The sequence below is a fragment of the Drosophila arizonae genome, chromosome 3 (genome assembly GCF_054131065.1).
Source record: "Drosophila arizonae isolate 15081-1271.41 chromosome 3, UAZ_ARI_1.0, whole genome shotgun sequence".
Taxonomy (NCBI): domain Eukaryota; kingdom Metazoa; phylum Arthropoda; class Insecta; order Diptera; family Drosophilidae; genus Drosophila; species Drosophila arizonae.
In genome coordinates this window covers 30,117,811-30,134,258 of record NC_142923.1, presented here as the reverse complement: position 1 = coordinate 30,134,258, position 16,448 = coordinate 30,117,811, and the positions used below count along the sequence as shown (strand labels likewise).

At 38.1% G+C, this 16,448-nt stretch overlaps 4 protein-coding genes across 10 annotated transcripts; 2 read left to right on the top strand and 2 right to left on the bottom strand.

Annotated features, from left to right (window-relative positions):
- Positions 1-486: 486 nt before the first annotated feature.
- On the top strand, positions 487-4,411 carry Rhau (ATP-dependent RNA helicase Rhau). Of its 2 annotated transcripts, none has more exons than XM_089464550.1 (7): positions 487-711; positions 769-2,682; positions 2,738-3,130; positions 3,392-3,505; positions 3,569-3,841; positions 3,908-4,036; positions 4,187-4,411. In XM_089464550.1, the coding sequence occupies exons 2-7, from the start codon at positions 869-871 to the stop codon at positions 4,266-4,268; spliced, it is 2,805 nt and encodes a 934-aa protein (XP_089320676.1). In that variant the 5' UTR covers positions 487-711; positions 769-868; the 3' UTR covers positions 4,269-4,411. The 2 variants fall into 2 exon arrangements, with proteins under 2 accessions (XP_089320676.1, XP_089320677.1); XM_089464551.1 differs by lacking the exon at positions 487-711 and having other exon boundaries at positions 1,010-1,151; positions 1,219-2,682.
- On the bottom strand, positions 4,366-6,365 carry Ns4 (Nucleostemin 4). The gene is made up of 4 exons (XM_018002976.2): positions 6,225-6,365; positions 5,842-6,173; positions 4,594-5,788; positions 4,366-4,541 (listed from the first exon to the last, which is right to left on the bottom strand). Exons 1-4 carry the CDS (start codon positions 6,301-6,303, stop codon positions 4,426-4,428), a joined length of 1,722 nt encoding a protein of 573 aa, XP_017858465.1. The 5' UTR covers positions 6,304-6,365; the 3' UTR covers positions 4,366-4,425.
- A 236-nt stretch (positions 6,366-6,601) lies between these two features.
- Amacr (Alpha-methylacyl-CoA racemase) lies at positions 6,602-9,364 on the top strand. 3 transcript variants are annotated; one of them, XM_089464557.1, is made up of 3 exons: positions 6,772-7,030; positions 7,090-7,258; positions 7,315-9,364. In XM_089464557.1, exons 2-3 carry the CDS (start codon positions 7,151-7,153, stop codon positions 8,332-8,334), a joined length of 1,128 nt encoding a protein of 375 aa, XP_089320683.1. In that variant the 5' UTR covers positions 6,772-7,030; positions 7,090-7,150; the 3' UTR covers positions 8,335-9,364. The 3 variants fall into 3 exon arrangements, with proteins under 3 accessions (XP_089320684.1, XP_089320683.1, XP_017858468.1); XM_089464558.1 differs by lacking the exons at positions 6,772-7,030; positions 7,090-7,258 and adding an exon at positions 6,602-6,721; XM_018002979.2 differs by having other exon boundaries at positions 6,772-7,258.
- A 1,402-nt stretch (positions 9,365-10,766) lies between these two features.
- On the bottom strand, positions 10,767-16,434 carry Fs(2)Ket (Importin subunit beta Fs(2)Ket). Of its 4 annotated transcripts, none has more exons than XM_089464553.1 (7): positions 16,148-16,434; positions 15,849-16,068; positions 15,185-15,426; positions 13,930-14,958; positions 12,417-13,343; positions 11,890-12,345; positions 10,767-11,822 (listed from the first exon to the last, which is right to left on the bottom strand). In XM_089464553.1, exons 2-6 carry the CDS (start codon positions 15,904-15,906, stop codon positions 11,947-11,949), a joined length of 2,655 nt encoding a protein of 884 aa, XP_089320679.1. In that variant the 5' UTR covers positions 15,907-16,068; positions 16,148-16,434; the 3' UTR covers positions 10,767-11,822; positions 11,890-11,946. The 4 variants fall into 4 exon arrangements, with proteins under 4 accessions (XP_089320679.1, XP_017858457.1, XP_017858458.1 ...); XM_018002968.2 differs by having other exon boundaries at positions 15,849-16,036; XM_018002969.2 differs by having other exon boundaries at positions 10,767-11,051; positions 15,849-16,036.
- Between the last annotated feature and the right edge of the window lie 14 nt (positions 16,435-16,448).

Here is a 16,448-nt window from a genome sequence, read left to right as displayed (position 1 = left end):
TTGATTTTATAAAGCGTGATGAAATTATAACTTCATGCCCATAAGGGGCATGGCAAATCGAATCTGAATATTAAATTTTTTTTTTTTTCAAATTCTTATATTTATTGAGCACTATTGATGTTAGAGATCAGTTACGGTAACTGATCAAAAGGGCATAGTGGATATATCTACGCCCACAAGGGGCATTGCAAATCGCAGAAGCTTATATCTCATACTGTTTTAGAGCTAGAAGTTTCAAACTTACAAAATTAATATGCAATTCAATATTAACTAAAAAAGTTTTCTTACTTTATTAAAAATTAACGAGAAGAAAAAATATATTGATTGCTTACAATTATTTAATTTGTGCCAAGATTTGATTTTTGAATTAGAGCGGGAGAAATTATCTCGATTGGACTGTATACCCTTTCGATAAGAATCTGTATCGATATTGCGTTCTCTGATTTAGTAAATGTATCGTAAATGTATCGTTCTCTAATTTAGTAAATGTATCGTGCTTAGATTGATACACTGACCAGAGATACTAACACTAACCAAATAACGCACTTTTGTCGTGCCTTATTTTCACAGCTTGAGCGTCAAAAGACCGAGCCGAGCAAACACGAATTTGTCTGGTCTCTTCAAAACATTTTCCGTAGTTGTAAAAATTGTACTATATGTCTAGTCTATGTGTTCTCTGATAAGTGGTGATACTGATTAACTTACAAAAAAGTTAGTGTGGAACATGAATGTCTTTCAGAAATATTAATATTATATATACATATATAGGGACTATCACTTTGTGAGTTATCATCAGGGCTGCATAAATGTCAACTTTTTTTTTATCGAATAAATTAATTCTGGTGTGTTAAGTTTATAAAAAATAAAAATGCATAGAGGAAATAAGTCGCAAGGACGTTCGGGAAAAAACTGTTCTCGTCCGCCAGGACTAAAAGGTAGAGATATTGGCATGTACTACAGAAATCTTGCTCGACAACGTAAGAACTCAGACACCAAATATGAGCCCAAAATCAATTTGAGCTGCGATGTAAGCGTTCCGCCTGGCGTTATTGAGCGTGTGAATGAATACATGGATCAGTTTAAGGTAGCCCGGGAAGCTAGGAATAAGCATTTGGATGAGGATTTCCAGCAGAAATTTCACCACATGTTAAGTATGAATTTCGATGGCTTCATAGAAGAGACAAAAAAGCAGAACCAAGATTTGAATTTAAAAAACAGAAGCCTAGACGCCCACCTTCTGGACAAACAAAAGGAACTCTTTCAAAATGTGGACTTTCGAGCGCGTTACGAAGATCGTATGAAATTGCCAACAATGGGTCACGCAGCAGAAATCATCAACGCAGTGGACAAGAATCAAGTTTTGTTAATCGTGGGCAGCACCGGCTGTGGTAAAACAACACAGGTGCCGCAGCTTCTGTTAGACGATTGTATAGCAAAGGGAATAGGATCTACTTGCCGCATCGTGTGCACGCAGCCTCGTCGAATCTCAGCAATAACAGTGGCCGAGCGCGTTAGTTATGAGCGAGTGGAAACAATTGGACATTCTGTGGGTTACCAGATACGCCTGGAAAGCCGGAAGCCTCGCGAACGTGCCTCTATAACGTACTGCACCACAGGCGTGCTCTTGCAGCAGCTTCAATCTGATCCGCTGTTGCGCAGCGTGAGTGTTCTTCTCCTGGACGAGATACACGAGCGAAGCATTGAGACAGATTTGCTTATGGCATTGCTCAAAATTATACTGCCACATCGGCCCACCTTGAAAGTTATATTAATGAGTGCAACTGTGCGGGAGGAAGATTTCTGTAACTACTTTAATAGATGCCCAATGTTTCGCATAGAAGGGGTTATGCATCCGGTCGAAGTTTTTTACCTGGAGGATGTACTCGCTATGACAGGCTATCAATTTGACTGCCGGAGCAATAAACGGTCCCGTCCCCGGCTGGATCAGTCAGACCACAGAATCATGATCGAGCCTTATATACGCCAGGTGCGCGACAAGTACGATAGCAAAGTGCTTGAGCAGCTGCGAGTACCCCATTCCGAAGGTTGCGAGGACATCGAGTTCATTGCGAGTCTCATCTATTATATATGTAACAATAAATCAGACGGTGCTATATTGGTTTTTGTACCTGGATTCAGTAAGATATCACAGTTACATAACACACTAAAAAACCCACGTTCACCCTTGGGACAGCGCTGGCGCAATCATTTACTTATCTTTCCATTGCATGCAATGCTGCCCTCGGTGGAGCAACAGTCCGTGTTCAGGCCAGCCCCCAAAGGCAAACGAAAAGTAATCATATCTACCATCATTGCCGAAACTTCAGTAACCATTGATGATGTTGTTTACGTCATTAATACGGGACGAACTAAAGTAACTGACTATGACATTGAGACAAACATACAATCTCTTGAGGAGTGCTGGGTGACGCATGCAAACACGCAGCAGCGCAAGGGGCGTGCGGGTCGTGTTCAGCCAGGCGTCTGTTACAATCTGTTTAGTCGGGCACGAGAGGCTCTGATGTCAGAAGTGCCAACTCCAGAAATATTGCGTTGCAAACTGGAAGCGATCATACTTAGTCTCAAAGTACTTCACATCGATGATCCTTACGCATTGTTTGAAACAATGATCGATCCGCCTGTTCAGAGAACCGTGAGCACAGCCATTAATCTACTTAAGCGGTAAGTAGTTTTGATTCTTTATCAGCGATTATTAATTTGTATCGGCTCCAACCAGGATAGAAGCGCTTGACATTGATGGTAAGCTCACACCGCTGGGCATGCATCTGGCGAAGCTTCCAATTGATCCGCAAGTGGGTAAAATGATTCTGATATCAGCGCTTTTCCGTTGTGTGGATCCCATTACATCTGTCGCAGCTGCACTCTCCTATAAAAATCCGTTCTATACGCCCTTGGGTCAGGAGCAGCGGGTCGACCAGGCTAAGCGTAGGATGGCCCAAGGGATGCACAGCGATCATCTAATGATACATAACACAATTTGCAACTACCGCGAAAGCGTAGAGAACCATAGAGATCGCGACTTTTGCTACAACAACTTTCTCAGTCACATGACACTTCAGCAGCTAGAACGTATGAAGTCTCAATTTTCCGAGCTCCTCAGTAACTATAAGTGAGTACTATTATAAGTGAAGATCATAAAAATAAGTAACCCGGGTGTATTAATGCAGTAAGAGCCAATAAGAGCCATCACGTTTCTAATAGTAATGTATTAATAGTATGTATTCATATAATCTCAATCGATTTTTTTTTAGAATTATAGATAAGTTCAAGTTCAGAACGCTTGAAGCAATTATGTGGGGAAACAAAATACTTATATTTTGCGAATTCCTTATTACACTCAATTCATAAAAGTAATAAACTTTGCTTATAGGTTCCTAAATTCAACGAACTGTTTGGACCATTCATCTAACATTAATTCTGGGAAAATTCCCCTGCTTCGTGCAATAATTGGAGGCGGTCTCTATCCCAATATGGCTCATTTGCGGTAAACTGTATTTAAAGACTACTGCTTAAAATAATGAATATATAATTTCAATTTTCCAAATAGTAAAGCACGACAAATAAAAAATCGTGTTCGCGCGATTCATAACATGACGACCGACGATGGGCGTCGAGTAAATTTTCACCCCTCATCAGTAAACAGCGGCGAGACAGGATTTGACTCAAACTACTTTGTGTACTATCAGCGGCAGAAGTCAACGGATCTCTATCTGCTCGACGCTACAATGGTGTTCCCGATGGCACTTATTATTTTTGGCGATGGCGTCGAGACTGGTGTCGTAGATAATAGACATTATCTGTCCGTAGCTCAGACCTACTAGTAAGCTTATGGTGAAATGTCACATTATGGATTCGTTTCTTACGATCTCTGTTTCTCTTTGTTTAGTTTTAAATGCAGTCCAGAAACGGTTTCGGTAGTGCTGAATTTGCGTTCAAGTTTGCAACTCTTGTTGCTTGAGAAAGCCTTGCATCCAGCGCCAATTGAGCAAAACAGCGATGCTGATCAACTAATCAAGTAAGTGTTACTTGAAAATAAAAAAAGATCATCATAAGATCAATATAATAGAGAATATATCAACTCTTAAATATTTTACGTTGCTCTTAACCAACCAGTATTCTGTTTTATAAATATATAATTATTCTATATAATTCATTCTTTTTATAGATCCATTGAGCTTCTGCTTTCAATTGATGATAAAATGGGTGACGACTATGAAATCATGTCGGATGAGATTGACAACATTTAAATGAATTATTGTCGAACATAGGGGAATTCTGATGTGATCAAATGTATACTATTGACTTGAAGTTATTCAATCAACTTATGTTACCAAAATAGATATGTTTCTCTATCCAAAATTTTATAAATTAAATATTTCAGACATTGTTATCGCTTAAACCTAATTAATTATCGTCAAGTAGACGAAATGCGTTGCGTGAGCGTAATATCTGATCACCGCAATCATCGTCATCTGCGTTGGTTTCGTCGTTAGAGCTGTTTTCGTCATAGCTATCTCCACCTGTAATAAAAGAGTGAATAAAACCATTCATCTAGTATTGTGCTTAACTCACTCTCCGAGCAGATGGATGAGGTATCTTCATTAGTTTCGCTGTCAGGCTCATAATTATAAGCTTGATGATATTTTTTAACCTCGGCCAGATCAGGGTGCTCACTCCAGCTTTTGCGGTTATCATCATAGCCAGGAGGATAAAGCTGAAATATTAACTGCTGCTGTCCGGATAGACACATACGTAAAATGTGATTAGCGGCACGATAACGATCAGGGCGAGCTGCCTTGGCGGTCAAAAATCCCCGTTTATACGCCCAGGCATCTGCGATAGCAACAGCAGACCACTCGTCATATTCTTCTGGCAGATGTAAACGCAGGAGCTGCGGTAGATTTACGTGCTCAGCCAGCAACTTGAGCGAACGATAAGGCACTTGCAGCTGGGAGATGGGAAAGCTGCCAAGCAGCACTTGCAAGCTCTTTGGCGTGCTAGAAGGAAAGACAAGGCCTGGACAGTCGCACACACGTACGTTCGGCACCAGGAATATGGTTTGGAAATGTTTGGTGTGACCTGGTGTACGGCTAACACTGACAACTTTACGCCCTTTTAGGGCATTGATCAGTGATGATTTGCCCACATTTGGAAAGCCGATGCATCCAATGGTCAAGACGCCGCTGTTGTATTTCACATGATGATGCGGTGTAGTTTCGGTGACATTACTAATTCTCAATTCTTCTTGGTTATTCGTGGTTGTTTCGTCATTGTTCAATTCGTCGGTGCACATATCATCACGAATCTTTTGCTGCCATGCTGAGAGATCTACATCGCTTTCAACAATTTTTTGACACTCGCGATAAATATTATGCACTCCCTCCATACTTGACCGATGAGCATTTTGGTAGCGACTACGTTGAGCGCCTTTTTGGCTACGCACTGAATACGATGCGAACAGCACAATCGGAAGCTCTGGGTATCGCTCATTGAAATAGTGTCGCCAGGCAACAACCGCCTCTGCTGCGACTAGATCCACTTTATTAAAGATGACAATCGCTTGTTTCTTTATCGTGTGAATAATATAATCATATAAAGATGGCGGAAACATTAACGACGCATAGCGAACGTCCACAATGATTAGTAAAATATCCGAGAACTCAAGTACACGCCAAAGCTGACGCCACGTTTCCAAGTTTAGCTCGAAAAGGGAATGCTCCTTAAGATTGTTGCGCTCCTTTTTTTGTAGCAATTCATCAATATACTCCTGAAAGATCATTATAGCTTTATCAATTTTATAAAATTTACCAATTAACATACCTTGAAATATCTATTTTCATTGCGGTCCAATTGTTCTTTGGTTTGATTAAATGTCCAAGATGGACGCACTGGAAAATCATATGTCTCAAAATACCGCTCATCGATCTCCCTTTGAGTGGGCGTTAGGACATCCAGTGGACGAAAGCCCTCCTGCTTCAATATCTCTATCTCCTTTTTGCTTTCTTGTATGAATTGAAGATTATAACGGTTTACATTCTTGTTTCGACCACCGCGTGTTAAAGGTTGCTCCATGAGCTTCTTATCAACTGTTCTCTCTTGTGCATCGCTGTCTTCGTTCGATTCTTGAGTGCTTCGCAAGTACTTAGGTTGACCTATTGGTCTTGTTATTTTTGCAATTGTTTTGCACAAATACAATAACTTACCTTTTAAAGAACGTTTTTGTAGTATCTGATCCTTCTTCTTTTTTCCGCTAAAAGCAACTTTTCGTCTTTGTTGCGGCATATTTCAATATTCGTGAACCAAATTGATTTCTTCAAATTTTTAATTGCTCCTTGGTGTTGCAGCTGACGCAAAAATAACACAAGTTAACGCAAAAAAGAGCCTTATGGCGCATCAATTGACTCACTTATAAGTTATAACTTGTTCACAGTATAACATTGTTAATTTGAAACTTATTGCGTATTTTCATATTGAAAAACAAATGCTTGTTTATGTGACTGTCATCTACATGTATTTATGGGGATTGCAGTTCATTTTGCCATACCGCTGGCATACACATTTGCAATTAAATTCTTTCAACCGGCTTAGGCAATCCTGACGAGAATGTTTTCAATTAACAGTGGACAACAGCTGACTCAATATATACATACATACATACTTGTGTGTGTATGTTGTATGTTAGCACTCTCCATGTTACACGGTTAGTGATGTTGGATATAAACAATTTTTATTTTTTTTTTACTAAGAGGAAACTGTAAATATTTTTACTCGTAGTCCATTGTAAATACTCCATTTTGCGATAGCTAACTGAATATTTTATATTAAATAAAAATGATTTATATACATATAGTGAACTGAAGCTCATTTTATTTTTGAAAATTCATTATATCATTCAAGAAATTTTATATAGGAAATGTCTATCCATCTTTAACTTTGAGTAGCATCCCAAATTTCTATATTTCTTAAAATGATTATATGAATACAAAATCGTGGTATTTTAATGCTACATGTATGTATGTATGTTATGCTACTGTTAAAGAACACTGATGATAAGTACCTTTGTGTTAGCACTGACGATCTTAGTACTGTTCAAAGTACATTGTATAGTGGGCAGTGAAAGGCTCTTCAAATGCCGTTAGGGGGTGTAAAGGTTTTAGAGTTTGTGGGACTAGCTCCTGGGCCATTGTGTGGCAAAATACTCGCAGATTTCGGTGCAAGCGTAACCCGCATAGACAAGGTAGAGATTTATTGAAATATGATTGCAGTTGGTATACACTTACAATATTGTTTTAGGTACTGGATAATTCCATGGATGTGCTGCACCATGGTAAGCGCACTGTAGTCGTTGACCTAAAAAAGGCGGCAGGTCAACAGATTGTCCAACAGCTTGCTCGAAAATACGACGTTATAGTTGAACCATTTCGGCCCGGAGTCATGGAGAAGCTCAATTTGGGCCCTGATTTATTGTGCTCCGCCAACCCGCGTTTAATTTATGCACGTCTCACAGGATTTGGACAACATGGTCGACTTGCGCCACGTGCTGGACATGATCTGAACTATGCAGCCGTATCTGGGGTGCTTTCCATGCTGGGCCGCAAGCATGAGAAACCAACGGCACCTATCAATCTTTTAGCGGATTTTGCTGGTGGAAGCGTTATGTGTGCATTGGGAATATGTTTAGCATTGTTGGAACGTCATAAGTCTGGAAAAGGTCAGGTTGTGGATGCAGCAATGGTTGATGGTGCTGCATATGTCGCTAGCTGGTTATTTATGTCCAGGAAGCTCGATATTTGGGGTCAAGGGCAACAGCGTGGAACGAATCTGCTTGATGGCGGCGTCTATTTCTACGACACTTACGAAACAAAAGATGGCCTTTTTATGTCGGTGGCCGCATTAGAGCCGCAATTTTTTAGTTTAATTAAGGAACGATTAAATTTGCCCCAAGAATTGTCGCAATATGGGGAAGAACATCAAGTCCAAGGTAGACAGTTATTAACGGATATATTCCTTACAAAAACGCAAGCCGAATGGTCAGAAATATTCGAAGATGTAGATGCTTGTGTCTATCCTGTAGTGGATTGGCAGAAAGTCCAGAATCATGACCATAACGCTGCCCGTCAATCTTTTGGACGAGTTGACGACAATTGGGCGCCCCGTCCGGCTCCTCGTTTATGTCGGACGCCTGGTAAACTACGCTCGAGTACACAATTTGATGTAAAGAGTTTCCTTGATGAGCTGGACATCAAACCTGAGAAACTGCGCCAACTGCAGGAGGAGGCAGTATTGATATTGCCGAATAGGCCTAAACTGTAACTCTAACTAAATAAAAGTCCAATTTAACAAATTTTGCTTGCATTCAAAATACTTTTATTTTCCTTGCACACAAACACAATTACATTTCTTTTTCATCACGTACAAACTATCAGTCATCCAGTGCTTAAGAGCAATCATTTAAGCAGCAATTTAAACATACTTTTCTATTAACAAAATAATTCTCATTTTTGCAGTATGGAAATAATAATATGCTTTCATTTATACCATTCGATTCAAGAACAACTTGACCAGACGAGTAATCTATTTATATTCGGATTCACACTCTTCAGGCATGCTATATAATTCGCACACACGCATTATGATTAATGACAGTAGAGAAGATACACAATACTCACTTAAAATTAAACATATTTATTTTTATTTATAATCCATTGCAAGCACCGCGCGTCAGCGTAACCTTTTCATAATAATTTCATACATGCGTACATTGTACATTTCCGTATTAGGTATGTATACATATTTGCACTTGTAAATGTATGTATATGAACCTGCAATATGCATACAGACTTTTTTTTTATTTTAACTATATTTATGTCCGTTGCGTTGTGTAAATTTTTCTATTTTTCTGTTAGTTTGTATCGTACGTCCCGCGTAAAGTAATTAATGATAGTCCTTATGTAGTTGTTTGTATTTATGTATGTATTGTATAAGTATAAAGTCTCAGTTCTCAGTATAAAATCAGTACCATATGTTTCGTTTCAATTAGTTTTGTTTTGATCTCTTTCAATGTCATTTTTGTTTTCTTCTAATTTGTTATTCTTTTTTTAAACATTTAATTCTTGATTTGCATTCTTACAAAACAGAATATTGTTTTACATTTTTCTGCTGCGCGTGGTGCTTTTTACACACATATTCACACATCAATCACATACATGCTCACTTTTACAGATGCATTCTGGTTTAAATTCATAGAACAGAACAACATACAATTTGATCTAAAAGTGTTCTTCATATTTGCACTTATATCAACCAATCACACTTATACATAGCATCTAATTTTGTATATGTATATTAATGAGAAAAACAGACCGACCATTAAATTTTACATTATTCACGATTCAAATTCATTTGTGAATCTGGAATGATATCAACACACACTCACGCACATTCATCAGTCATAGTCTTGCACACCCAAGCGCACATATTTTACAATGTGGATGTATATATAATATTTGTGCAGGATCAGTTAATTTGGGATTCGAAATATCTTCATTCTCTCTCTCTCAAATAAGCTTCCAATTAAAATACATCAGATTTCATCATCATTATCACACATGCTCACATGTTCATCAATCATCCAAAATGTGTTATCTGGAAAAAGATACGCAAAAGTTATCATTTCTATTTGCAAAACATTCAAAAGAAACTTACGTACGCCAATGTGTGATACATTTTCAATTGTCTTTCGACGTTTTGTTCTCAATCATAGGTCTCATACATGATGCAGCCTGGATTTTAAGCCGCCAGAACACATCAGCAAATTCCGTCCCCAGTGTTTTTAAGATTTCAAGTATTACTAATCTAATTATTTTGGCAATTCAAATTGAGTGTAAATAATTTAAATACGTAATTTATGACGAATCGTTATATAGATTGAAAGGTAAATTATTAAAGAATTATAACTGAACTGCAGGAATTTACTTTTGGACGGCAATTTGATAGTTAAAATCATTCAAAATAATAATATTGCAAGTTCATCTGGGTTATTTAATTTACTTTAACTGAATGCTAAACGCAAATTTGTATGTTTACTTTCAATCTATATTGAAAATTATTTAAATTTCTTAAATAGATCAGAGAGCTGTTAAAAGATCTTAAACGGGAATTTCTTACATAAATGTTTTGTTTTATTTTAAGTATTGAATAATTGCTGAGAAATCTGTTTTTTTTTTTTTTTTTTTTTTTTTTTGTACGGTTTACCGAGTGATCATGTGAATGACGAAAGATAAAACTGAGTTTAGTCATTAACAAATTCGTCGTGTCGTTATGTCCTAAACAGTCATTTACTTGTTCGTATGGTGTTTATATTCCTAAATGTAATGTATATGTATGTATGCATGTATGTAAAGTGAAGTACTGTAGTGTTACCCTGGTCCGTTTTCGTTAGTTTAGTAGTGCTTTGTTTGTTTAAGTTCAATATGACGCTGCAGGTAGTTGTTCGGTTGTTACTGTATTCGTTTTTCATTTCATTTCACATTTGTTTCATATTGATTTCGTATTTAAAATTAATCGAAAATCAGGCGCTGGTCTGAATATTGGCTGAATAATATAAATGACAATTTTATGTTCTATATAAAAATTGAATCACTTTAAATTTATTGGTTTCCCTATATTGTGTTTTCATGATTGGGATTTGTTATTTATTATTATTGTTATTATATATTATAACAGATTGGCGCCCGTTTAAAATCTTTTTCTTTTGTTTTTTTTTTTTTTGTTTTTGGTGTTCATTAATTTGTGTTTGGTATATCGTCGATTTTGAAATTCGCTTATAGCTAGTCATTCGTCTTATTTATTGGAAATTTGCTTAATGATCTCTAGAAAAAACTTACATTTAGTAATATCACACAACACGCCACACTCGCGCGCATTTGAAGTGCTTTTATTTATAAGGAGTGGTTCTCGCTCATAACACTTCAATCACAAACCATATAGTTTCAGTTCAGACATCCACATACCTCAGATTCACACTGTAACTAGATATGGAGATTAGTAGCAATTAATAAAGCACTCATTTATAATCATTTCATACATTGTACACAGGCATTCATATGGCTCATTCATAAGTTATCATTCACACACAAATATTCTCATACTCGCATATTCCCGCACTCGCAGACTGACACAGTCACACACTTACACATTTGCTGCATTTTGAAGTACGTCATTTTATATACGTCAAGAACTAAGAGTTTCATTCCCGCAAATCAACTAATTGGTTGATTTTTGTTTTTTTTTTTTTTTCATTTACATAGGATTATCTTATAAATTATGTTGCAGCCGTAAGATAATTTGTATACAATATTGCTATGTAGTTTTAGATTTTTATCGGGTTTAATGTTATGTTATAAATTGATACCGATTTTTACCTTACATTACAATTTTATAGAGACATGATCATAATTTTGAATAACATTTTTTGCACTCCCTTTTGTTTTGTGTAATGTATATAATCGGATTCTCTTTGTGTCATACTGGAATCGTTGTGCTAATAAGCTGCTTAAATGTTAAGTTGTCATAATGCTTATGTAATCTATGTAGTTGGTTGGACTGTAATAACGCTGCTTAGGAAATATCAAATTTACTAATGATCTCACACAAAAATAACAATATAAATATCATAATCATAGCAGGATTTGGCTTACAATTTAATTAAAAAACAAAATTGTCTTAAACTTTAAGCGTCGCACAGCAACAATAAATCGGACAAACAAACTTGCAGATAGAATTTTCGAATTCGGACTGAACTGTAAAAAATGTGTTACAAAATGAATGTTGAGTGACATTATTTCTTGCGAGCAACAGTTTACTCACCAGTTTGGCTGCGTACACACATTGGGGTGGGAATAGATTAACACCTAAAAGCCCATTTTACTGGGCTATAACTTGACTGTTAATTTTCTTTATCTCCTTGGCCGCCCATGTACAGAGCATTTTGGTACGCTGACCCTTGGAACGCTTGCCTTCAGCCAGGAAATGTGTGATAACAACATCATCCAACAACGGGTAGAGACGTGGGCCAAATGATGTACATAAATCCCCAATGAATCCAGCGACACTTGCCACCATTAAGTCCGAAACTTCCCCGTCTTGGGCAATGCGCTTGATAAAGGAAATAATATGCATCAAATGAGGCTCCATATGGAACACGTCTGGATTGGCCGTTTGCTCAACTCCTTTTAGACCTTGAATTATACCGGTGTATGCCTCTAGAACGCTTTCCCGCAATTCATTTATGTATTCTGTCATGTGGTAGTTGCTGGAATCCACCTGTTAAAAAAAAAAAAGAAAAAAACAATTAATAGGAGTTCCAAAAAATAAGTAAGTCTGATTGATATTACCTGTAAATCGGACGCTGCCCGCAACATGTCCATAACTACATTTAGATATTTGAGAAAATCGCTCCCAATGCTTAGGGCCATATCGCCAAAGGCAGATAGAATCTGTGGTTTCACACTACGATGAAGATTGGGCTCGGAGAGATCGCTCATCAATACGGAAATGATTTCATCGCAGTAGGGTACCATTAGGTGCTTCAATGCGCGACAAATATCACTAGTTAGTCCGATCGAAGCACAGCAAACTTGATATTCTTGATGATTCTTGAGTCCCATGATAAGGAAATCTTTAAAGGCTGGCATGTATTTGACAAATTGAAAGCCCAGTAGTTCAACCAGCGTAGAGAGGGCCAGGAAGGCGTCCTCCTGAACACCTCCCGACTTTCCGGCACTTGAGCTGAACATTGTCAAGATTGCTGTCATAATGGCGTCTGAAATTTGTGGAGCATCCTCCTCGCGCACCTTGCGTAGCACGCTCTGCAGAGTGGCACAGAGCAGGGATTGTAGGTCATTAAACTGGTGCCGATCGCTGTGGTTGCTGATGTGACTCTCCATCTGCATAACTTGGTTAAGACGCTCTAAGATGACAATCGTAGTGTGCTGGACGACTAAATAACAATCCAGAGGAGAATTTTTTATCATATTCATCAAAGCCTCGTAGGCAGCACTGCGCAAATTGGCCTGTGCGCCATCTGAACGATCAGTTGCTTCCAACAATTGGGTGATAATAAACTCAAAGTATGGTGATAGCGCATACGTCTCTGGTGTGTCTCCTTCGGTGGTGACGGCTGCTTCGTAAGCAGCATCCGAAAGACCTATAAACGCCCAGCAAACATTGGCGGCCACACGTGGTTCTGACTTAAGACTCTTCACGAAGCACTCAAGCAATGTTTGTAAATAAGTTTTGTTTATAGCTGCTTCTGGAATTACCTAATAAGAAAAGAGTTTTGTCATTTACATATTTACATGCAATGTATATGTGTATATGTTATAACAAGTAAAACGATGCATTCGGGCGCTACCGACTGATTAATACATGGTCAAAATGTCGTTTAATCTTTTTTGGTAGCCGAGTCCGAAGGCAATATCCAGTCTGGAGCTATAGTTACAAAATTTGCTCTATATTTTTTATTCTCATATACCACGCTACAGGAGTCGGAAAGATATAGCTTTTTCGATTTCTATACAACACTTTATAGTTAGATCTGCTTTGGCACGCCTCTAGTGGACGTGGACTTGAACAGTTACTGACAAACTCAAAATCTCTAGGTTGTCAAGGGATTTATCAGATGCCGGAAATAGGATTTCCTGATTTGTCGTAATCAGAAAAGGGTTCAAAATTTTCAAGTCTAGTTTGAATAGCGGCGAATTGGTTTGCATTAATACGGACAGACCTACGGACACCACACAGCGCGGGAATGAGTAAATATTATCATTTATAGCAGTAATTGGCACTGTTGAAGCACGCGAAAGAAATCTATTACATATGAAAAACAATAAATAAAACTCAACTTACATCGCATATCCGTCCAAAAGTCCAAGCTGTTGTGTCGCGAACGATAACACTGGAATCGTACATAAGGCGTATAAGGGTGGGCATCGCCTGCTCAACAAGTGGTTTCAGCGTGTTGGGTTCTAAACCATTGAGCACTGCACCAAAAGTCATCACCGCAGCATCTCGGTAACGCCAATTGGGCGATTCAATATTTTCTTTAATAAACGGCAAGACATGCGGCACGATTTCGTCCTCGCAGCATGTAGCTAAAAGCATCAAGCATACTGAGGCAGCTTTAGCCGGACTCCAGTTATCTTCATCGTCGCATTCGTCCTGGTTAGTAAGTTTTTCAACTAGAACCGGTGTTAAAAACTGAAGAGCACCACGTGCATAATGTTTGGACACTCGTTGCGGCGCACGGCCCTGGTCGGTGGCCTCTTGGCTCTCAATGGCAAGATCGATTTCCTCATCGCTTACATTTGACCAAAACTCAATTCCCTGAAGAGCGATTGCATCATTTTCTGATTTCATGGCCTCCAAAGTAATTGGAAACAATGCTTGGGCCATGTAGGGCTCCATGAACTGGTAGTACAGCGACATGATCTTAACTAAACATTGCAAGGCAGCAACACATATCTGTGTGTCTGTGCACTGCGTTGCCTCACATACTACTTCCATGATAAAATTTCGCTCCATGTCCTTCTCAAAGTTTGCCTTAGTGAACTCTAATGAGTTGTAAAGCGCCGTCGTGGCAGCCAATCTTACATGATTACTGGGTTCCTGCTTGCGCATTCCATGTATGATAGCCGTAAGCACTTGATTGGATTGATTTTCAAGAACACCATATCGGATATCCTGGCAAATATAACCAATTGCCTCTAGCGCAGCTTCGCGGTGCATTTCGCTGGAGCCCTCATGGACAACCTTGTTGACAAGCGTCTGTATTAAAATGCCCCATCGATTGATCGGTAACTCAATGACAGCTACATAGGCAACGCATTGGGCAGCACATGATGGTCGAGTGTTTTCGGTTCCCAAAGCAGCAAGTATCTATGAATATATAGAATTAATTTAAACACTTTTGTTTCATGGTAAAGGTATTTGTTAGTACTAAATATTAAAACCAGAATGTTTCACAAGATCTGGTTAGGAAACTTATTTCGAATAAGCTATTAAATTAAGAAATTAATGCTTATTGATTGTGAAACATAAACTATAAAAATACAGAATAAGTTTATTGAACTGATCATTATATATAGCTCGAACAATTTCTTACATTATTTTTTATAAGTTCGCGGGCTTCGTCAGGAAACTGATGCCAGCGCTCCTGATACTGAAGACTGATCTTCTCATCCTTGCTAGTTAAGTGATTTTTCAATTGAAGACCAGCTGCCATGCGCGCTACAGCGCTATTTGTTGTATCAACTAGAATTTTGGACAGCGCCTTTAAAAATTCAGTCAGATTACTGGCGGCAGCCTGTTCCAGGAAGTTCTTCGCCGAAAGCAATTCATTTTTGTCTGCGAAAAGTAAGTAAATTTGAGGTTAGGGTAGCTGAATCACTCATAAATAAATATGCAAAAACAATTGTGTATTACTTTTGATTAGTTTATAAAGTAAAATTTATTTATTACCATTATATATATATATATATATATATATATATATATATATATATAGGTATGTATGTATCATTGTTGTGTATAGCAAACAAATGTTCACATATTGGACGTTGCAACCCTGCGCAACATACGCGTCACTGCCGCCGACGTTGCGTCGTAGCAAAGCCTATAACAAAATGGCTTTTTGGTTGGCCCTGAGCAACTAAACTTAGATGCTTTGATGTATAGGTGCTTGCCTCAATTGAAATTTAGGTACATGCACATACATATGTATATATATATATGCATATATATATATTTAGAGGATATTAAATATTTACCTGGTGAGACCGTCTTCTCCAAGATAACAATTAGTTGGCGTGTTATGTCCGAAGTCATTTTAGAGCTCTTACTTTCGATTTCGTGCAAATGCCGTAGCTGTTAGGGCGCGAATTGGTGGAAATTTTTTCGTAATCTCTTAGCTTTCTATGGTGTGTATGTATATGTGAATATAGACAATACCGAGCAGCTGCCAAATAAGTAAACGAATAATAAAGTGAGCTTTATTAATTGACGATGAAACGAACACTTTGGAAATATTGTGTCGTCCTAAAATTGATTTTTTCGCTTAAATACTTACTCACTCTGCGTGTCTGTTTCCCCTTTGTCTGCGCGTTCCTGATGCTGTGTTGCTATTTCGATTTTGCCTATTCCAACTGTCAAAAAACGCGGGACCAGAAAAACTCTCGCTCAAATTCTTAATATACGTAACTTGAATTTGTCTAGCTGCAATTAACTTGGAACAAGAAGTTTTATGTTCGACTAAATGTAAATTGTTAAGAAATACAAGCGGGCCGGCTCTGAATAATTCTCGACTCCACATGGAAAACTGATGCGCGTCAATCATTTTGAAAGGTGGCAACTCGTGGCTTGCTCATAGC

Bases quoted from the DNA above. Each gene is read 5' to 3' on its own strand.
- Amacr (XM_089464557.1), top strand. From the start codon at position 7,151: ATGCCGTTAGGGGGTGTAAAGGTTTTAGAGTTTGTGGGACTAGCTCCT. The intron at 7,259-7,314 runs GTAGAGATTTAT...ATATTGTTTTAG, and splicing joins GCGTAACCCGCATAGACAAG to GTACTGGATAATTCCATGGA.
- Rhau (XM_089464550.1), top strand. From the start codon at position 869: ATGCATAGAGGAAATAAGTCGCAAGGACGTTCGGGAAAAAACTGTTCT. The intron at 2,683-2,737 runs GTAAGTAGTTTT...GGCTCCAACCAG, and splicing joins GCCATTAATCTACTTAAGCG to GATAGAAGCGCTTGACATTG. The intron at 3,131-3,391 runs GTGAGTACTATT...CTTTGCTTATAG, and splicing joins GAGCTCCTCAGTAACTATAA to GTTCCTAAATTCAACGAACT.
- Ns4 (XM_018002976.2), bottom strand. From the start codon at position 6,303: ATGCCGCAACAAAGACGAAAAGTTGCTTTTAGCGGAAAAAAGAAGAAG. The intron at 6,174-6,224 runs GTAAGTTATTGT...CAAGACCAATAG, and splicing joins ACAAAAACGTTCTTTAAAAG to GTCAACCTAAGTACTTGCGA. The intron at 5,789-5,841 runs GTATGTTAATTG...ATGATCTTTCAG, and splicing joins ATGAAAATAGATATTTCAAG to GAGTATATTGATGAATTGCT.